Here is a 21,866-nt window from a genome sequence, read left to right as displayed (position 1 = left end):
TTATGGGGAGGACAATGAAAGCCCTATCTGTATGTTGCCTCCACATGAAGTCAATTAATCATTCATAGTAAACTTGCATTAAGGACATAAGACAGGAGTACAACTTAAAACATGACTATCTTGATAAATGTCTGTTATTGTTGTTCCAAATATGTCAATTTTTCTATATGTGTAAATAAATTTATAAGATCTTATTAAGTCCCTAAGGTAACATACTCAAGTTTTAAAGTTATATTTTTAAGAATTCTACATATAAGCAACATTAAACAGACTCAATAAATCGTATTTATATATTTAAATATATGTATGTGTGTGTGTGTGTGTGTGTGTGTGTAACAATAATAATCATAGGGAAAGATGCCATGAATTTGAGATTTCAAGGGAGGAACATGAGAGAAGTTAGAAGGTGTGTACATAAGAAAAGTTGGAGGGAATAAAGGAAAGGGGAAAAGGATAATATTTTGAACAAAATGATTTAAAAATTATTTTAATGCTAGAAAAAAAGTATTTCAGATCAATCATCCTCCATGAGTTTCTGTGGGAACTGTTGGTCTCTATGGTTGGAAAGGGAGGATGCTTTTTCAATTCCTCTGCCACTGGAATTCTTTCATACACGGTTTCAGAGGTTCAGTGTCTTCATCAGTATTCCCAGGATATACTCAGAGATATTGTAACTACTTAACCATAAAACTTATTTAATATTGGGTGAAACTGAAATTGCCAGGGGTCTTTAGAGAGGACATAGCACTACATGGAAATATATTTGATTATCTTGGAGTCATCCTTAAAATCACAAACAAAATAGCTAACTTGGAAAACGTTGTACTTGATCAGAATATCCTTCTCTGGGAGAAGCATACAAAGCCTCTGCCCCAGGCTTTCCAGGCAGTGTTTTGAGAATAGGTTCCCATACTCCCAGGGGTGCTATTAGATTAATTAACAAAGTTAAATGCTTGCTACAAATGAAACAATGAAGTCTGAGAGTCCAATGTCTTTCCCACAGACACTGTCCCCACCAGTAAGAGAGAGAGACCATGCTGGCTCCTGTCCACCTTGTCTCACTAACCCCGAACTAGGACTTTTCAGTCACAATTTTCATGAGAACACTTTGAACTTCCACCAAGCTTCTCAGTTCTCCAGCTCCTTGCTAGGCTTTCAAAGATTAATCAGTGTTTAAAATAGATCTTATTACTAAGTAGGCACAGAAGGCTATTTCATGTACTGGGATCTGCAAAAATAATGTCCTTTTAAATTTATAAAAACGGCTTGACAGCTCCATTTTCTTGTACAAAAAAATGGAAAGAACAGACTATTCTAAAATATTTCTGACAGTAATTTTCATAGACTGTCTGCTGATTTTATGTTCACTAATTTAATACCTTTTAAAATTTTTATTTAGCCTTCTAATTGGTTAACCAATACCAAATGGTAAGCCCTGAATTCATATAGATATAAGCAACACTAAACAGTTTCTGAAATATATATAAATATGAATATGAATATATTTATGAACATATATATATATATGAAAAGAGAAGAGAAATATATGAGAGTGGTTAAATGGAGTAAAGGGAAAGAGGAACTAATGTAACTATAAATAAAACAATAAAAAGTAAAAAAAAATTTAAATGTCTTAGTAAAACTAGTATAAGATAGGTATTTTTGTCATATTAAAAAAATCAGCATTTATTATATGGAAGTGGATTTTTCGGTAGACACAGAACCTTAAATTCTTTTGAAATATACTAAAATGTAAGTTTCTGGTTGTCACAAATTATAGCCATTGCAAAGCAAGATAATAGTAAAATAGCATTCAAAGTCATGTGCTGAAGAGTGTGTTACGAAAATCAGTTTTTACTAAAATGTGTCACAATCTACTTCTAAGAGTGTTAACATTCCAGCCTTGCTCACTGCAAACTTTGGAAACTAAATCATAAGTCTGGGCATATCAATGAGAAATAGTAAAAATATCAGAGAGAACATTGCAGGCACATGCCATATATTAATTTTTTAGAAGATTTTATGAGAAGCCAGAACATGCCAATAAGTCAGTAACTCTATAGGAGATTCCAAATAAAAGGGCGGGGGGAGCCAGATGTGAAAAGAAGTGATTAGTTTCTTATTAAGCATAAATAGTCAATAAAAGTTAATCATTTATTTATATTGAGATAATTAAGAGTCAAGGGCTAAGAGATATTCTAAAACCCTGTAACAATATTTCTGTTGGAAGTCAACAACTCTGGCCCATTTTCTTTATTTTTCTACTTTATTTGCTTATTTGAGTTTGTCTATGTTCTGCTGTTGCGCATAGTGAGAAGGATGTCAGCAGAAGCAGAAAAATCCTCAACATATAACTGGATAAGACAACAGTTTTCATGCTAAAAGTAAGGAAACTAAGAACTTCGACTGCTAAAAGCTATGCAAACATCGTCTTCGTAGTCTGATTAGCTAGGCTACAGGAAATGCATATGAATTTTGGCACTAATCTTCTGGAAGCAAGAAATTAAAAAGTCATGCAAGTGGAACCAGCATTTGACAGCACTTTGAAATACACGAAGCAAAAAATTTCCATTTCAGGTTATGACAAAATGCTCCCATTTAATAACAAGATATTATAATAGCACATGATGGACACATGTTCTAGGACATTTTATGATTTTTTTTTATTCAAAAACATCACACTGAGTGACTGACACTAAAGAAAAGAGTAAGGTCATTATTACAAGAAAAATTAAGCTGTTAAGTTTGGCCTGAAGTCAGGCATGGCCATTAGAGAAGATGAACCTGCCAATGAAAAGGAGAAGAATGAGGCTTTTGAATCTTTTGATCCTGGTACACTGAATTGCTAATCATATGAGCTCAAGCTTTTTACTTCATTGAAATGTTCTTCGTTTATTCCATACAGTATAAGAACTATTCTGGAGTTCTGCTATAGGAATAAAATAAATGGACTACGTAGCCCTACTTTATCATTTTTAATTACAATGACATATAACTAGCTAAAATACTTATCAGAAGGTTCATGGATACATAACACCTTCCTCAGTCACAGAATTTTACATATAAATGGCAAAATTAAGGAAACTGCCAGTTTTTTTGGGGCATTTCATGAAGCTCTCAGAAATGCACAATATACATATTTCTTACTGTAAGTACAATGCTCTAGAAGTTATAAATTTACCTGGCTCAGAAACTACATTGTAAGACTAGTTGATACATTTTCCATTTTCTTTTGTCGATGTTTAATTTTTATTTTCATTATTCATTATATGCCGTGATGGACTTATAAGGATATTTTCAATGGTATTCATATCTACTTTGACCATATTCACTACCCTATACCTTCCTGTTACTCCTCTCTGTACCTCCCTCCTCCTTCCATTTCCTATTTTTACCATATATATGTATATATATATATATATATATCCTCAAATGGGTAACTTCCAATAAGTATATACAGAAAAAGATCCAAGAAAAATCTGCTATGCTTTGGCAGAGGCCCAAATGAAGGAACAGAAGAAGGAGTCTTGAAGCAGGCTTTATCTTTCCCACTCCAAATGAATACTACAAAAAAAACTAAGACCAGTTCCTGACCCCCAGACTCTCCACATTTCACACCAATTGAATATCAAGTAATTGAACCCCTTTCTTCTCATGAAGAAGAGCACACCCTGTAGGAGGGAGAACATGAGTCTCTCTACTCCACACTGAAAGCATAGAAAGGCTCAATGTTCATTGCCTTCCCCATCTGGACCTATGAAGACCAAGAATGGATCTCTGCTGACCTGACCTGCTCTACCTCAGGACCTGCCAGGATTCACACAGACCCTTATCTGTCCTCTCCCTGTGGATATCATACTGAAGGACACTGTGGAATGAACCCAGGTAAGAGAATGGCCAAGTGAAACATCAGTTTATCACACAGAAACCAGTTCGTGGGGAACAGGATGCCGGAGTGAATAAGGCTTGACATTTGGACTCTGATTAGCTTTAAAGTCAGTCCTTTATCCCAGCAACCAGTCATGGGACAAAGCAAATAACTCATTTTTTTTGGATACATTAAAGAGTGAGGGCATAGTGTAAGTCACTTCTGGAAAACGGAAAGGTAAGAAGAGGACAGAGACAATCACACCTTCCCAGAACAAACTCTGTAGGACCAGGTGCAGGTGTTGGAAAACCTAAAATGAAATGGATAAGTTGATGGAGGCTCAGTATGGGGAAGTCTGAGAGCTGAAAATTTCACCAAGAGCCCTCCCCTCAGAACTTTTGTGTTTCATAGTTGAGAGCACAGGAGAATGTTGGAGACAAAAAAAAAGAAAAATCTCACACTTCAGGTGTGAAATGAGGAAAAGCATGACTTTGGAAGGTTTCGGAACAGCTGCCTGCTCTTCTGTGTAAAGTGTACATTCAAAAACAAAACAAAAAAACAAAAGAAGCAACAACAATAACAACAAAAACTCTGCCTTGCCACAGCCTAACTTGGTGGGTTTACATTATATCTAACCCAGAAACGGAAATGATTAAGTCTAGCCCCCTCTAGCCATCCTGTTGGCTTTTGCCACTCTCACTTGTATTACATAGAAAATTTCATCCAGTTTTCAAAGGCCAGAAAAATAAACCTAAGGATCTTCAGGTAAGAAAAAAGAAACTACATTCACAAATATTATGTTTGTACAAAGACTATATCAAGATACCAGAAATTAAAAAACTATTTAGAAATAGTTACATATATTAAGCAAAATAGCATACTACTTAAAATTTTAGAAAAGCCAAATATTTACTAGCAATGAGTGCTTGTAAACTATTTAAAAAATATACTCTACCTTCAATAGCTAAACATCAAATGCTTGACTATGGATCTGCCAAAATATGCTCACAAACTATATTATGAAAACAAAATGTGGAAGAATATCTGTGGCAATGAGGAAGCACATAAAGCTTACGGATTGCAAGGTGAAAGTCATTTAGATATAAATTTTCCCAAGGCAATCTGTAGATATAATATCTATGGGTTTTGCTATAACAATCAACATTGGTCAATGGATTCATTGTAGCCATAGAAAACCTCATCATGTCTATAAATGTAGATGAGCTGGAGCAGCTAAAGTGATACTGAGAAAGAGCAGCAAGTGAAGAGAACATACTATTTGACCTTAAAAATCCTCTTCAGGGCTGCAGTATCAATCCAGCCTGGTACTAGAGAAATGACAGCCTCCTAGACTAATGAAATGGGTGAGCCTAAAACAGACCATTCAAATATCATCAACTGATTTGTGGCAGATGACTTAAGGTGATTCAGAGGGGGAAAAGGAAAATGATACTGGAAAAACCATATCACTAAAGCACTAATCAAAACATTTAAAACAAAGCAGGCATATTTGTTCAGACACTCCATCAAAAAATATATATAAGCATGACGAATAAGCACATAAAGCTGTTCAACACTGCTGTTACCTCAATGAATAATAAAACATATTGAAGTATTATTATCCACCTATTTGAATGGTTTAAAGAGTAATAACAATTCCAAGTCCTACAAAAGAGAAGAAGAAATAATTGTCAAATGCTGTCAGTGTGTGTACAAAAAGGTGCATCTGCTCAGGAAGTGTTTGGCAGTTTATCATAAACATACATAGGTACACTCATAATCTAGTGAATATACTGTAAGTATATAAGCTATAGCAATGAAATGTTACCAAAGATCCTGAAATTGAATATATGTAATACTATTATAGACAATTGTCCAAAATTAGAACAACCCATTTGTCCAGTGCATGAATAGATACATAAGCTCATCAGGGCATCTAAACAATGTAATCCTACACAGGAACGTTAAAGAAACAGATGAATACCCACAGCAACTTCAACAGATCACCAACATATTATCTTATAATAAAGACCCTAGTCCCAAAACGTTGCAACACTGTATTTAGGTTACTTCTATGAAATTTTATGTTAGGCTCAATCTTAGTAGCACAGAAAAATCCAGTGTTGCTAAGAGTTATGATGGCCAGAATATAAAGATGATACTAAATAATTTAATAATAATAATTTAATTTAATTTGCACTGTTGAAATTCTTTATATTCTATCTTCTGATGATGGATACAAGAATCTATATAAACATAAAAACTCAGAGTTTACACAAGGATATAGATTTACCCTATTCAATTAAAAAATTAAATAATAAGAGAACAATTTTGGATGCTTGTATAAATTACACTGAAAAAAATTCCAAGGAATTGAAGAGTAAAAAAAGAAAATTAAATCACTTAAGGGGTAAAAGTAAGCCTGTTTATGAAGGAATATTAAACTATGATGCTAGAGTTGGTCAAGTATCTGGTAGCAAGCAGTAAATGTACATAGGCATTCCCATAAGGAACAAGTATGTGCAAGTGCTTAAAATGTCTCACCTAACATATAGGAAGGAAAGAGGGCGTGTAGATAGGATGAAAATCCACACAAGAGGAAGAGGCAGAGAGACACAGATAGGTAGAGGTTGGGGAGAGAAAAGCCTAGCCTTTCTCACAAATGAAGATTTGGTCAGTTTCCAGATGCCTGAACTTCAGTATTTCCTCAGTTCATCACTGTTCATAGTCACTACTTGGTACAGAAGAGCAGTACCAAGTATGTATCAATACCTCTTCAATAGCACCTGCAGAAATCCTGTGGCCTGCAACATTTATTACATCATCCACCCGAGACATAACATATAGGTATCCTTCCTCATCCATGTAGCCTGCATCCATAGTGTCATAGTATCCCTGAAAATAAGAATGTATATAATTAGTTAGCATGTAGTGGTAGGTAACAACATGATCATTTTCAAAGCTTGGTGAAATATAAAACGTGACATAAATTGATTCATTATGAGCACTTGATTATTTTCACAAGCTTTGAGATTAAATTGCCTTTGGTTTTGAATCCTAACTAGATATTTTTGCTCCTCTAACAACCAGGGATAAGTTAAACTCTCCTTATATATGTTCAAGTTAAGTATTTGAACTTGGAATTCTAATATTTGCGAACCCAATTACTTTTTTTTAAAATGGAGATGTGATGGCTCAATATTTCTGATATATTTTGGTGTGACAGGAATTTTTAATAAAGATCTCAAATTGTATCTATTTCAAAAACTTTCCATAAAATTACAGAAAGAAATTACTAGTTTATTGACTTTTATTGGGATTGAACTCAGGCCCCAGTTAAACTTAATAGTCGATGTGAAATATAACTTTTCACCAATCTCAAAGTAACACATCTTTGTTGGTTTAGAAATCACAATATAAGGAAGAATCAAGGATTAAAAAGTATGAAGAAAACTACATATTATTGTCTTTAATGCTGCTAATTTATTCAATGCTTGTGTTTAAGCATGGCCTCTAGAGTAAACAAATGACTATTTGTATCTATTAACATTTTTCCTAACACCTGACGTGATTCTCTCTGAAATGAGCTCATATAATCTTCCTTACCAGACTTCAATGAACTCTACTAATTGGTGTGTATGGTGGATGGCAGATTCTGTCACACATCCTCAAGAATGGCTGTTCTTATTGCATACAGTAACTATGAGAGGCCACATAGAGAAAGAGTGAAGGGCAGAGTAGTTTGGTTCCAGCCTCAGCCCCTTCTCTTCTAACCTGCATGAGTTCTGAGTAAGTTGATTGACTCATGCTTTTATTAAGCCTGCAGACAAGAGGCATGAGGTCAGGAAATGAGGCCAACTGTCAAGGTACCTCATGTAGTTGAACCATGCACTGGAGCTCAGAGGGAACTTCTGATCTTAAAGGTCATCATACTAAAACCAAGTGTACATATTGCTTGCCATCATCAGGTGATAATGAATTGTATCAGTACTCTGATGAATTGCTGGTGGCCCATCATATAGACTGAATTGGCTGACTGGAGTCAAGTCAAATGACAAATATTTCTGCCACACTCGATCGGGAGAATGTTTAATCTTGGCTGTTGAGGTCAGTTGACTCTGAGATGTCTTTCTAAAGAAAGCTATTTAATCCTTGTCGTTTGTCTGGTTGAGTAGGGCATCCATCTTTCACTCACACACAATGAATCTGGAATGCTAAATACTAGACTCATGGTTTTTACAAAATTTTCATCATTCATTCATTTTTTTACCTGGCACATAATAAGGACAAGGTAAGGGTAGGATGCTGATGTGTACTATCAACCAAGTGTTGTCATGAACACAGCACACATCACCTTGGCATGGGGTGACAGATGAATGGCACACTGACACACAGGAAGACAAGTTTTGTCATCTGGGTCACTGGGATGAGGGACTGGGCTTTATGAATACTGTGTCTAACCCATATCTTTATTTTTTAAAGGGTATTTTAAAATAAAAAGATTAAGAAAGGCTGTCAAAACTAGATAATATGATGAAAAATACATGCGATTTTACTCATATCACTAAGTGTAATGGGGTGTCCAAATGACCTTTTAGCTCTGAGTAGTTGCTTGCTCTCAGTCTGTACGGAGGATTCCAGTAAAATATCCACAATTATTTGCAGTCCAATATTACTGGATTAAAATTTTAAATATTCTGATATTTGTAGTTAATAAGAGTGAATGAAAACTTTGAATGTGTAGAGACTGGTTTGAATAATTTTGACTTGGCCATTGTTATCCATGAGACCTGGAAACTGGTGTGTATAAACTTAAAGAGTTCTTTTTAAACTATGATACTAGAAACATGTTGCTTAAGTTACAAGGCAAAAAAAAAAAAATAGCACACAAAAAAATTAAAGTATTTTAAAGCTCTCACAGGAAATTTCTCAAAGTATAAATGCTTGAAAGCTTCCTGATTCTTCCAGAGTCCCGAGAAAGCCCCAGGTGGTAATGGCAACCTTATACAAACACAGAGAAAATGAAATTACTATGAATAAAAAACAAAGATAATCAATAATAACTATTAAAATTATTTTACATTGTGCTCAAATAATGAAATTCCTCACTCAAATGTAGACCATTAATTTGCTGGGAAGATCATGTTTAATTTGAGGGCAAGTAGAGTACCATATCATAGCACAATTATTTAAGAATTATAATAGTTTCTTAACAGGACACATACACACACATAATTGAAATACTAATAAATACTCTATTTCAGTGAAAAACATAACATCTGGATATTGAGCAAACAAAGTAAGTGAATTATTTAAGGAAAACATTTCTATTATAGGAAAAAAAATTGCAAAAAGTACCACTGTATTGATTTTCACATTTGTCCGCATAATAGAATATTTTCATTTAGGTAGTAAGTATACAACCTTATCTTTGCAATCCTTATTCCCCCCTCCCCTTTGAAGTTGCCTTTCAATGAGTACTCTTCTTTCTTTTCATGACCATTAAGCCCTTTATATTTTATAACTCCAAATGAACACAAGGAAACATGGAGCCTACGGAATATAAGGTTCTATATTTCTTTTCTATATAACCAATCCCACACTTCATTCTTTCCTCTACACTACCAAATTAGAGTTATTTGCACAGAAAGGCTTAACCTCATTCTATGACCGATCTATCTGTGTTTATATAAATCGGAACAAATTGTTATGGTCCCTAATAAGTTGTGCTTATCAACAGATTCAAATAGTTTTTCTGGACACAGAAAAGTTTTAGAGGCTTTATGGTTTAGAAGTTTAAGATACAACATGACGATTTTCGAGTCATTTAGTTAAAATAACTTACCGACTCAAGTGATGATGTAACAATTTTATTACTGAGAAAAGTGAAAGTGAAATGGAGAGGGCAACGCCCACATGAGGCCACATGACACATCTACCCCACACTGTGTTTTCAGTGCCAAGACGATGGGAGGGGGGCCAGGGGTCAGAAGGCCATCCCAACCTCAGGCACACATGGCACTGATTTTAATCCCGTAAGTGTCAGAATATGCCAATACAGGTGGGTGCAGCTGTGATTACCTCTGTGTGCATCCCAGCTGGCACTTTCCTTTCCCACCAAGTTTAGCCAACCCATGGTTATCTCAACTTTCCCCTTACTAGGACTTTTAATTTCCTCTCTTAAAAAAAAAAAAAAAAAAAAAAAAAAAAAAAAAAAAAAAAAAAAAAAAAGGATATGCTATGATTTCAAGACATTATGTCATTACAGAAAATGCACGAGAAAGCATTTAGTAATCCCCAAATGCAAAACAACAGCAAAAACTACGGAAATGCTGACTCATGGCTACCGCTGCAGCCCTTACCATGACTGCTCACTTCTATATCTGTTTAAAAGCATCACGATGAAGGCGATAAAGCCCCTAGGCGCTTCCAAATGGCTTTACGGCACTAATCTTTCTGAATCGCCAGGTAAATAATTCGGCTTTATCAATTTGTTTCAAATCAGCATGTTAACGTTTTTGCAAAAAGGAATAAAAGTCAATTTTAAACACGGAAATATAACATGAAATATAACATAATATAACAACGTCTAATAATCAAGTTAAGGGCATCACTGAGATGCCAGAAGCAGAGAAGTAAAACAGACGTTAAGTGGAAAATCAAATTCCACAAAGAGCCGGGAGGCACAGCAATGATGGGTGAAGCAGATTATCTTAAATAAAAGAGAATAAGCCGGATGCAGATTCACATTGAAGAGGTCACTTCCAATTTCTCCCACAAAATATATGGAGCTATGGATCCCTTTCTAACACTCCTAATATCATTTTTGGATAGGCACATGGTTTTTAAGACATACTTCTTTGTTACCTTATGAGAAAAAGATTAAATAAAGCTGGAATAATAAATGATGACTGACATCCACATTAGTATAAGGAAAACAGAGAGTTAAGGTATGTTGGTACATAGGAATGTGGCCCCAGCTATTTACACATATATTCCCCATAATGAAAGCTGCACATACTGAAAAGTATATTGCTACACATGCATCTCTCCTACTGCATCTACAGGAAAGGAGAAACTGTGTCTCATTAGCCTCTGCACGGTTTCCCCACAACCCCCCCCCACCCCCCCACCCCCGACACCTCACTCATCTCTCTTATTCTATCTAATGAAGCTCCTGTCCAGGTTTCAAAATGAACGCCCCCTTCCCTTTAAGGCCCCATCATGTTAGATCTTCACATATATCACATTGTTTTGGTCTAACATTCTCTCTCCTCTGGAAGCCTGATTTATGGCCTTGAGACTCTTCTTGTCTAACAAACCTCATTCCGAAGAAAACCATGAATTAGGGGTCAGCCTCCTTTCAGGAGCAACAACTGCTGCTCCCTCGTGTTTTATTTAACTCAGGATGTAGAGAGACAGGGAGTTTGAGTTTTGTAGCTTCCGAAGTAGAGCCATCTTTTATGATGTTGATTAAAGCAATGTCTGGTCAATCTGGTCAGGTAGTGTGGCTAATATCTGTCATCCAAACCCTTAGAAGGTAAAGGCAGGATAATTGGTAATTCACACACACACACACACACACACACACACACACACACACACACACACACACACACAAGAAACCAAAGAAATAAATAGCAATCCTATGTCTAAAATCTAAAAGTTTGAAGATAAGCCCACATGGATATGTGTCTCAGTAAGTATAAAAAGCTTGGAAGTCAGTGAGATGATCAAGGTAGAATTTATGGAAGAGGAAGAAGAAAACAGAAGAAAAGCAATAACAACAATGCAGGAAGAGTTAGAGCCAAGAGATCACAGTACTTATGGTAGGAAGCCGGAGAATACTAACAATGACCAGTTTTCCACAAGCTCAAATGAAGGACCAACTTCGCTATTTTAATAGCTTCTAAATTTAGTAATGAAACATAGTATTTAAGTGAAATATTTCAAATTATCTTAGGATTGTCACTTCTGGCATATAGCCAGATAACAAAAGAAGGGACTGTAAAACAAGAGTGAATGGAGTATCTAGGGACTTTACCTTTTTTTGTGTTTTTATGAGACACATCTCACTGAATGGCCTGTAACTCCATATGTAGACCAAGCTGGACTCAAATTCAACAGATCCACCTGCTTCTGCCTCTGCCTCCTGAGTGCTGGGATTAAAAGCATGTGCTACTACATCTGGTTTGCTCTGTACTTAATTGCACTGTATTTAATGAGGAGAGATGCTGGTTCATGGCTCAATGCAGGAAGTGGTTTGTGGGGGGAAGATGAAGGTATGAAAACTGAAAGAACATCAGAGGAATGATTCAACTGTTACATTCACTCAAAAATTCACACTGGTGTTAAATCATGCATTCATTTCCTTTATTCAGTTACTTGACTTGCTATTTCCTCAGTGTTTGCTACCTGTCACTCTGCATGTCATGCATTAATAATACAATAATATAAACTATGATCACTGATGCATGGAGTTTATGGCATAAAGGGAAATGTAAAAAGTCAGCATTTTAATAATACAAATAGGAGGAAGTCTTAATTAATGATGCTTTCTCCATTGTTATTATATTATATATTATTATACTATATCACTTCTCCAAGTGAGTTAAATAATGTAAAGTGAAAATGCCCAAGATATTTTGGGAAGAATATTTTATAGCAGTAAATTGAACTCTGCATTTCTAGAAGCTTACAGAATGAAATTTTATATCCCTACTTAAGATGTGTGTTGCTAGAAATAACAAATGGGGGTGTCTGAAGTCAAATACTTCAAGAAAACAGCTTAATTGTTTGCAAGTCGAACACTATTTCGAAATGAAGGAGGGGAATGCTCTCTGATCCTTACTAACAGGATGTGATATCTCAATACATTCAGATGTTTTTCTTTGATTATTGAAAAACATGTCTAAACAGGGACCTGTGAGGAAGTCTCATCATAACACTACAGAAAAGCAGAAAAGTTTCAGAGCTGAAAATATTTGTGATATATACACACATTAAGATGATAGATAGATCATAGATACATAGATAGATACATAGATGAAGCATTAGATCCAGACAGAAGCCAGAGACAAGACAGACAACTTTTCTTTGATAGTATTCCATATACTTTTTTTTTTACCTTATTGATATCTTAAGTATTATCCAGCATGAAGTGCAATTCTTCCCTCTGTAATAATGGTATAATGGTGTCTCTTGCTGATGTCTTACAAAATGAACACTTTTTTTTTTTTTTTTTTTTTGGTTTTTCGAGACAGGGTTTCTCTGTGCAGCTTTGCGCCTTTTCCTGGAACTCACTTGGTAGCCCAGGCTGGCCTCGAACTCACAGAGATCCACCTGGCTCTGCCTCCCGAGTGCTGGGATTAAAGGCGTGCGCCACCACCGCCCGGCTCCAAAATGAACACTTTCTATAGCTACAATGAAAAGAACATGCTGGGCTGGAAGGAAAGAAAGGCGAGAAGATATCCAAAGGACCTTGTTACTGTGATTTTCATCCTTCAAATTCTACTACCCTGGATGCTTGCCCTAACACTTGCAAGCAGAGTGAAATTTGATTTTTTTTAAAAATTTCTCTAATTGCAATTTAGTAGTTCAGTTCAGGTAACACCCTTTCCAAAGAGACCCTATTGAATGGAAAAACAAATAGCAATAGCAAAGGCACCAGTGGTTCCTGTGTGAGTAGCCCAGAGTATTATGAGATCATTAAAAAGCAAGACTAGTCGAGCTTCCATGCTTCCTTGACTTCCAAAAGAACACATAGAGAAACACAAAGCGGCCTGAATGCTTCACTGCCCAAGGGAATGCATCAGTTTCTTAGGAACTGAAGGCACACAGTGTCCCAGGAGCCATGGACTCTAACCTGAAAAACCTATGATGCATGCCTCTCAAGGCAGCTAGACCAGGCCAACTCCATGATTCCCCACAGATGATGATGATGATGATGATGATGATGATGATGATGATAATGGTAATAGGACATGATGATGATGATGATGATGATAGCTATGTGTTCCCTTAGAAGTCAAGGAAGCATGGAAGCTTGACAGGACAACTGATCTTAGACATTAATCTTGCGTACTCTGTAAGGTTTGCAAACATCATTGTATCCTGGCAACTACAACTGTATTGATCCTGGAAATTATTGCTGTATTCTATTTCTGATAGGGTATAAAGAGTCTTACTGCTATCAATAAAAATTGTCACAGCCTCAAAAAAAAAAAAAAAAAACAGCAAGACTAGAATATCATGTGCTGAAGATGATAACCAAGTCCTGAGTTATCTAAAAAACAAAGCTCCCCTTCTCTGATGCTTCCTAATCCCCTTGAAGCATGCACTTTATTCTCTATTATTTTCAGAAAACCTGGACTTCAGAAATGAAGACCTAATTTCTGTTTCCTGGAGAATTCTGGAATCCAATACTCTCATGGCCCTCTTGGTAATGCCTACAGGGTCCAGTGTGAGGGGTTTCTTTGTGATTTGAATATGAAGTTACTTTCTATTTCTAGAAGAGAAGACCTAAAAATATTTCCTTCTCTCTGTATGAACCAAGACTGAGTAGGTTCTAGCTATGTTATTATGAGTGCTACTTTTTGCTTCATGTCAAAATTGAGGGAAGTGCCTATCTCTTCATCTCCCCAACAGTGTTATCACAGAGCCAATAAAGGATCATACTAAAGCTAGGATCTGAGATTTAGAGGAGATCAGGATTATAACCCTGTGCATACTTGTTTTTAGTGAAAGGATATAACCAAAGAAAGCTCTCCTGGTGCTTTCCCCAGACGGGGGCACACTAAATGAATAGCTGCTGTGAAAGTGTCTCGATATACACAAACATCATTAAAGGTTAGGAGTTCAATATCCATAGAATGAGAAATTGGCAGACAGCGAAGTAAAAGTCATTTGGACAATTTCACCCTGTTCCTTGTCGTCCTCCCACTGCCCCAGGACAAGGTCAGAAGAACACAGCAGGGAGTGAGTAAACCATACTTCCCATAGCAGCAACAGACCTCGTCAAAAAAAAAAAAAAAATGTATGCCCCTGAGAGAGGAAGAGTCAGAGACCAATGGCTTTAATAACTGTGAGCACTGTGTTTTGAAGGAAGGCAATTGCAGTGAAAATCTTCTTAAATGCACTGCTCTCTGTTGTCTGGAAATTACTGACTCACAGTTTTATTTCTGCACATTAGGACTCTGGATGCAATTATAAGAGCACCTTCTAAAATTCATGAGCATTTTGTATTCCTAGCAACCCATACACCATAACTGTCACACTAAATTAACTGGCTGCAGTACGCTTCAAAATCAAAAGAATTTCTAACAGCCATGTGGACGCGAATTTTCTCTTCTAAGAGAAATGTAAATTCTATAAATGATGAAATTAATTGGCACTAAACAATAAAGACACAGGAACACTGCTCACTCGGCCTTAGGGCCCACAGTAGTTTGACCATCACTAGAATGCTTTCTGATGTGGTTGCTCATACAGAAATGACTTCTATAATGCTATAATTGGTCTACGACAAATGGAAGAATGGAAGATGATTAGGAGGTTTGGACTCTTGTTTGATTTTTCCACATGACACTGCTTCTAAATGTGAAACACCCTACACGTACACATTAAGCAAACATTGGGGCACATGAAAAGTTTCCAGTTGATACATTAAGTTTATTGGTATGGCTAGTGAAATGTGAGTCTAAAAGTAAGTTATTAACAAAACCTTCCAAAGCTATTTCATTAATGAGAAAAATGATATGTCTGTGCTCATTTCTTCCTCATCTAGTCTACCTTACACATCTACTATAGTATTTTATTTTCAAATATATAGTTTCACCATTAATCAAAGGAGGAATCCATTTCTATCATGTCTTGGCACATTACATCTTCATAATATATAATAAAATCTAGAACTAAGAATCTATGTATTAAAATTTCTGTTTAAGGAAGCAGATGGAAGACACCATTCCTCATTGTTACCAGTTTAAGCATGGAATGTTTTTAGGCAAAAGCCCTGTTACCGTCCAGGACTTAAATAACACTAGAAGCCATAGGAAGAGTTGTAGTTTTTGAATGATGCTACTAGATTTTAGCACTTTTGTATTCATGCATAGCACAGCCACACATAGTTAGAATGAGGGGACATATAAATGGTGTAAAAACTTAGTGCCTTAAATGTCACCGCAGAGATCATGAAAAAAATGCTTTTGATAGGGATGATTCATTTAAAGTTAGGTTATATAAAGGTGCATGCTGCTACAGAGTTTTTTGAAGTTTAAAAAAATGTACTTTCATAAATTAAGCTAACATCCACCTAAAACAGGCTCACATTTTCTCCAGCAAGACCTGCTCTCTCTATTTTTCCCTCAAAAGGTTATTATATAATAATAATTGTTATTAGTTTCAGTATGATTTAAATATTTTTTCTTTAGAAACTTATAGTGTTCATACACACACACACACACACACATATTCATTATACATTCATCTCTTGATGCACGTCTAGGTTGATTATAGTTCTTTGCTACAGTGAATAGAGTAGCAGTAAACATGGGTGTGCAATTGTCTCTAGGACAGGGTATAGAGTCCTCTGGGTATATGCCCAAGAGAGAAATAGTTAGGTCATATGGTAGTCCTATTTTTAGTTTTGAATATGATTTGAAGAAATGTGAATCCAAACCAGAATATTTAATAATAAAATTTTCCATCTTTTTGGATGTACTGCATCTACAAAGGTAACATAGTTCTTACAAAGTTACTAATAAGAACAGGGGAAGAAACATTGTTTTATCTAGTCTAGTGAGAAAAGACTTGTTTTCAAAGAGCAAGATTTATATTTTTTTAAACTTTCATATAAATGTATTAAATTTTATGGGGCTTAAAATAATTCTACATTAAGAAATATATTTGCTTAACTATTTCAAGTAAATTCATAACTTTTAATGTATTTTTATTAAAGGAAGATAACCTTGTACCATCTGAAAATGCAAATAATAGAATTCGTTTAGTAGAAATAAGTTTTAAGGCAAATCTTGTTTTAGTTCTGTCATGCAATATTCTTTACTCATAACAACTCATCTTATTGAAGTCCACTGCTTCAGACATATAAATAAAGCTGTAAAAATTGTGTTAATTAGAGGAACAAGGCACCCTGTATAAATTATTTAAATGTCACAGATTATGTGGCTCCCAATTTAATCAACTGCATTTCATAGTCTACTATCATAATGATTTTACAGTATTTTATAATCAATGTAAATTAAAAATATTTTCACTTCAAATTTCAGCATTTTTGCCAGTTAAGTGGACAGTGATGGAAAAATGTTTCAAGAAACTGTGTTATTTACTGTTGTGAGAAATTTAGTAACATGCTACACATTGATTCAATAATTTTACATTCACTTAAATATTCAACAAAATACAGATGATCTGAAAAAGAGAAAAAATGAAACCAAAGAGATATACAATGTAGCATTATGTGTAATCATAAAAGTGTAAAAAGAACTTAGTTTCATGATAGAAATAAAAAATTTAAAGGACAAGGAAAAAGATAAAACTGCTTTTAAGACAGAATTAAGAGAAAATTGTAGCCCATAAAACACTTTACTGAGTCAACAATACAAACTGGTTTCAAAAATGGACAGTAATATTCAATCACAAACTGGTTAATGGTTAAAGTGTGTGTGTGTGTGTGTGTGTGTGTGTGTGTGTGTGTGTCTATTCTTAGCTAGTATGTGAGTATCTTAGAGTTCATTTCTACAAACTTAATGATACAGATAAAATATTGACTATGTCCCCTTAATAGAACAAAACATGACATTTATAAGCTGCTGTCGCTGTAAAACACTGAACTGTTTTTCAGTAACATTTTCTTTTATAGGTATGAGTAAATGCTGAAGTCATGAATGAATGATACAGTATATGGAATACACAAGCTGGTAACATAGACGTTTGTTAACATGATCAAATATAAAAATACATACATACTTGGATATCATGCACTTTAAAACACTGGCAGAACGGTAGGTTGCTTGCATCAGCATGATACAAGCCCCTGCGTGCTGTACACACTACAGAGATGTAAGCAGGTAGAAGGAGTTAGCATCAAAATCCTACAGGAGCACTATCTTATACCTACTGTCTAGCATGGGTGGATATGTCACCAGGACTGTACATTGCAAAATTAGCGGTGTGTTCCTGAGAGAAGGCGGCACAGAAACTACTTACTGTTTTGTATTTTTCTTCTCCTTTTGAGATTATAATATAGTTACATCATTTCTCCCTTGCCTTTCTTCCTTCTAAACCCTTCCATATAAGTCTCTTCACTCTTTCAAATTCATGAGATATATATATATATATATATATATATATATATATATATATATATAATCCAAGATATAAACTGCTCAGTCTGTATAATGTTATTTGTGTGTGTGTGTGTGTGTATATATATATATATATATATATATATAGATATAGATATAGATATAGATATAGATATAGATATAGATATATATGCTTCCAGGGCTAACCGTTGGTTTTATTTTATATTTTCTATATACAAAATATTTTCATCAGTTATGTATTATTTGTCTCATGAGAAATGGTTATGTTAAAAGAACAAGATTTGGCATTTTAAATTTCAATCTGAATATGTTGTATGTCATGGGGCTTCCCTTTTAAATTACAATTGAACTGGAATAATTCTCAAGCAAAAGACAGCTCATCAGTTGCAATACCAATGCAATCAGTTTGATCTGAATATATCCAGTTTTGTTTTGTTTTTTAAGTGGTCAGGTTAAAATTTTGCTTACTTTACCACAATATTTCCCAAGCTTCGAGCCTTCAGTTTTTGCATGTTGTCATCCAAAATCATAACTATAAAGAAAAATATGAACACAAATTTAAATACAATTTTGTGCACAAATACTAACCCTCAAACTTCAAATATTTTCCCATATTTTCTAAATTCAATTCTAAAGTTTCTAGATCAAAATATTATTTGTATTCCTGTAAGACCATGAAGATATATTAGTAAGCTAAACTATGTTTTTTTTTTTAATTTTTATTTTGTAATACAATTCAGTTCCACATATCAGCCACAGATTCCCTTGTTCTCCCCCCTCCCGCCCCCCTCACCCTCCGCCCCAGCCCGCCCCCATTCCAATCTCCTCCAGGGCAAAGCCTTCCCCACAGACTGAGATCAACCTGGTGGACTCAGTCCAGGCAGGTCCAGTCCCCTCCTCCCAGGCCGAGCCAAGAGATCCTGCATAGGCCCCAGGTTTCAAACAGCCAATTCATGCAATGAGCACCGGACCCGGTGCCACTGCCTGGATGCCTCCCAAACAGATCAGGCCAATCAACTGTCTCACCCACTCAGAGGGCCTGATCCAGTTGGTGACCCCTCAGCCATTGGTTCATATTTCATGTGTTTCCGTTCGTTCGGCTATTTGTCTCTGTGCTTAATCCGACCTTGGTCACAACAATTCTCGCTCATATAAACCCTCCTCATTCTCGCTAATTGGACTCCCAGAGATCCACCTGGGGCCTAGTCATGGGTCTCTGCATCCAGATCCCTCAATAGTTGGATGAGGTTTCTAGCACGACAATTAGGGTGTTTGGCCATCCCATCACCAGAGTAGGTCAGTTCGGACTGTCTCTCGACCATTGCCAGCAGTCTGTTGTGGGGGTATCTTTGTGGATTTCTGTGGGCCTCTCTAGCACTTTGTTTCTTCCTATTCTCATGTTTTACAAAAGTATAAAAGGCCAGGCATTTTACATTTAGCAAGATAGTAAATTTCCCCAGAACCTTCCTAAAATAAATATGTATATTTAACAGCCCCACAGACTTATTTTTTATGGTTATGTCCATGTAACAATATTAACCATATGTTTATCTTCCATAAACTAAAGGATGCAGTTTAAAAATACAGCCAAATATACATACAATAAAAATGAAGGAAGCATATCCATTTGTGAGATGTAAATTAGCTAAATTTATGTTTTCAGATATTATTCCAATATTTTCTGTGATGTCCTGATAAAATATGGAAAGTGTTTGATAGTAAATCTCGCATCCACATTATAGTATATCAATCACAAAAATGAATTATAATCATCTAGGTTCTTTATGTAAATTCCTTGTGTTGCTTTATTTATGTAGGCCATTCCTAAGTAGCTATCAGAAGACTCTAACACAAGATTAAATTAATCACCTGGATTTTTTCATAAAAAAGGCTTCCTTTCCTTTCCCAATGTAGCTTGCTTCTTTTTTTTAACCATAATCCTTTGTATTATGTTATGCTTTTAAAGTTCTGTATAACCATAAAACAAACCAAAAATATATCAGTCATAAAGTCCCTGGTTCCTCAACTACAGTACTGTAATCCTTCCTCTGGAAACCAGTGGTTTTCAGACAATGAGGAGTTTCTGTATTAAAGTGAGACATCAAAGTTTCACTCTTTCTTACAACTGGGTATAAAAACGTACCAGACACACTAAGGGGAAAATGGTTTAACGTCTCCCACAATCGGCAGCCCCGAAAAATGTCTCAACACAAAGCCAGTTTTCTGATCAAAGAAAGAGGACAAGAACCGTTCACATGAGGGATTCGATAGATACGGGGCTCTTTTTCCCATGGTGGGAGAAGTTCATACTTCACAGAATTATAAAACAGATATCTGCCTACCATAAAAAAACCAACACAACTGTCTAACCATGAGCTGAACAAGGACAACAGCAATAGACGTGCTAAAGTGGACAGAAAGCTTATGAAGCTTCAAAAATACATAAAGAACTGCAGATAACTAAGCACACTGAGAGAAGGAGAAATAGTCTTCCCCAGAGAAGAGCTCATAAGTTGATTATCCAATTCCAAGTGGTCAGCCTTGAAAATATACATGTCTTAGGATTTCTATTATGGTGATGAGACACCATGACCCAAGAGCAACTTTGGCAAGAAAGGGTTTATTTTGCTCACAGTTCCATAACATTTCATTATATAAAGCAGTGAGGGTGGGAACTCAGGCAGGTTAGGAACCTGGAGGCAGGAGCTGATGATGCAGAGGCCATGGAAGGGTGCTGCTTACTGGCTTGCTCCACATAGCTGCTTTCTTATAGAACTCAGGACTACCACATTAGAGATAGCATCACCCACAATGGGCTGGGCTCTTCCCCATTGTTCATTAATTAGGAAAACACCCTACAGCTGGATCTTATGGAGGCATTTCCTCAATTGAGGCTGCCCCCTCTCTGATGACTCTAGCTTGTGTCAAGTTGATATAAAACTAGCAAGTACATAACATTAAGCAGACTACCCCTGAAAGTGGCTTTTCCTCATAAATATAGTACACAAAATTGTGTCACCTTATGTAAATTACATATAAAAATCTTTATTTATTAAATACATATAAATATGTATATGTGTATCGTATAACCTTTATGCCTTATTTCCCTTTTTTGCACAGTGAATGTCTGAATCTATATCACTTTGGTTTCCCTGGCTTCTCTGAGATGTGGCACTAACAGCTGATATTTCATTATATATTTTGTGTTGTGGGGCCTGTGTGACTGCTTGGTTGTATAACATCACAATTCACCAGCCCTAGAAAGCCATACAATCATAATAGGCATTTAAAGTTAAGAAAACTGAACGTTAAAAAACTTAAAAATTTTACAATTAAGGACGGGAGTCCCATAGAAATTATTTGGCTATAACAGCCACTTATAGTAGTATATAAATAAAATAAATATGAAAAAATAAAATCTGAAAATAAATATAAAAATCAAATATTGGGAAGATATACTATTGTTATATAAATCCCATAGTAAAGAAATATTTCTTTAAAATCTTTTACTCTGCATTTAATTTTAGCCAACAAGATTGAAAAAACTTTTCACCATTCTTCAAAAGCATTGTGGAAGAAGCTATCAATTTTTTGTTAATGAAGCAAGGAAACAAAGACAACCACAATGATTTGTGTGTTCTTAAAAATAAAGG

At 35.4% G+C, this 21,866-nt stretch overlaps 1 protein-coding gene across 1 annotated transcript in view; it reads right to left on the bottom strand.

Moving 5' to 3' along the window:
- The window catches only part of Acss3 (acyl-CoA synthetase short chain family member 3), a 199,845-nt gene that overhangs the window by 6,014 nt on the left and 171,965 nt on the right, over window positions 1–21,866 (bottom strand). The window contains exons 13-15 of the mRNA XM_059245803.1: window positions 18,682–18,745; window positions 8,788–8,869; window positions 6,641–6,763 (exon numbers count right to left, since the gene is read on the bottom strand). Of these exons, the coding sequence (XP_059101786.1) occupies window positions 6,641–6,763; window positions 8,788–8,869; window positions 18,682–18,745 (269 nt within the window). The remainder of the gene's footprint in view (window positions 1–6,640; window positions 6,764–8,787; window positions 8,870–18,681; window positions 18,746–21,866) is intronic.

This window comes from Peromyscus eremicus, chromosome 18 (assembly GCF_949786415.1).
Source record: "Peromyscus eremicus chromosome 18, PerEre_H2_v1, whole genome shotgun sequence".
NCBI classification, from domain to species: Eukaryota; Metazoa; Chordata; class Mammalia; order Rodentia; family Cricetidae; genus Peromyscus; species Peromyscus eremicus.
Note: the sequence above shows the minus strand (reverse complement) of the source record. Positions and strands in the feature narration are given on the sequence as shown.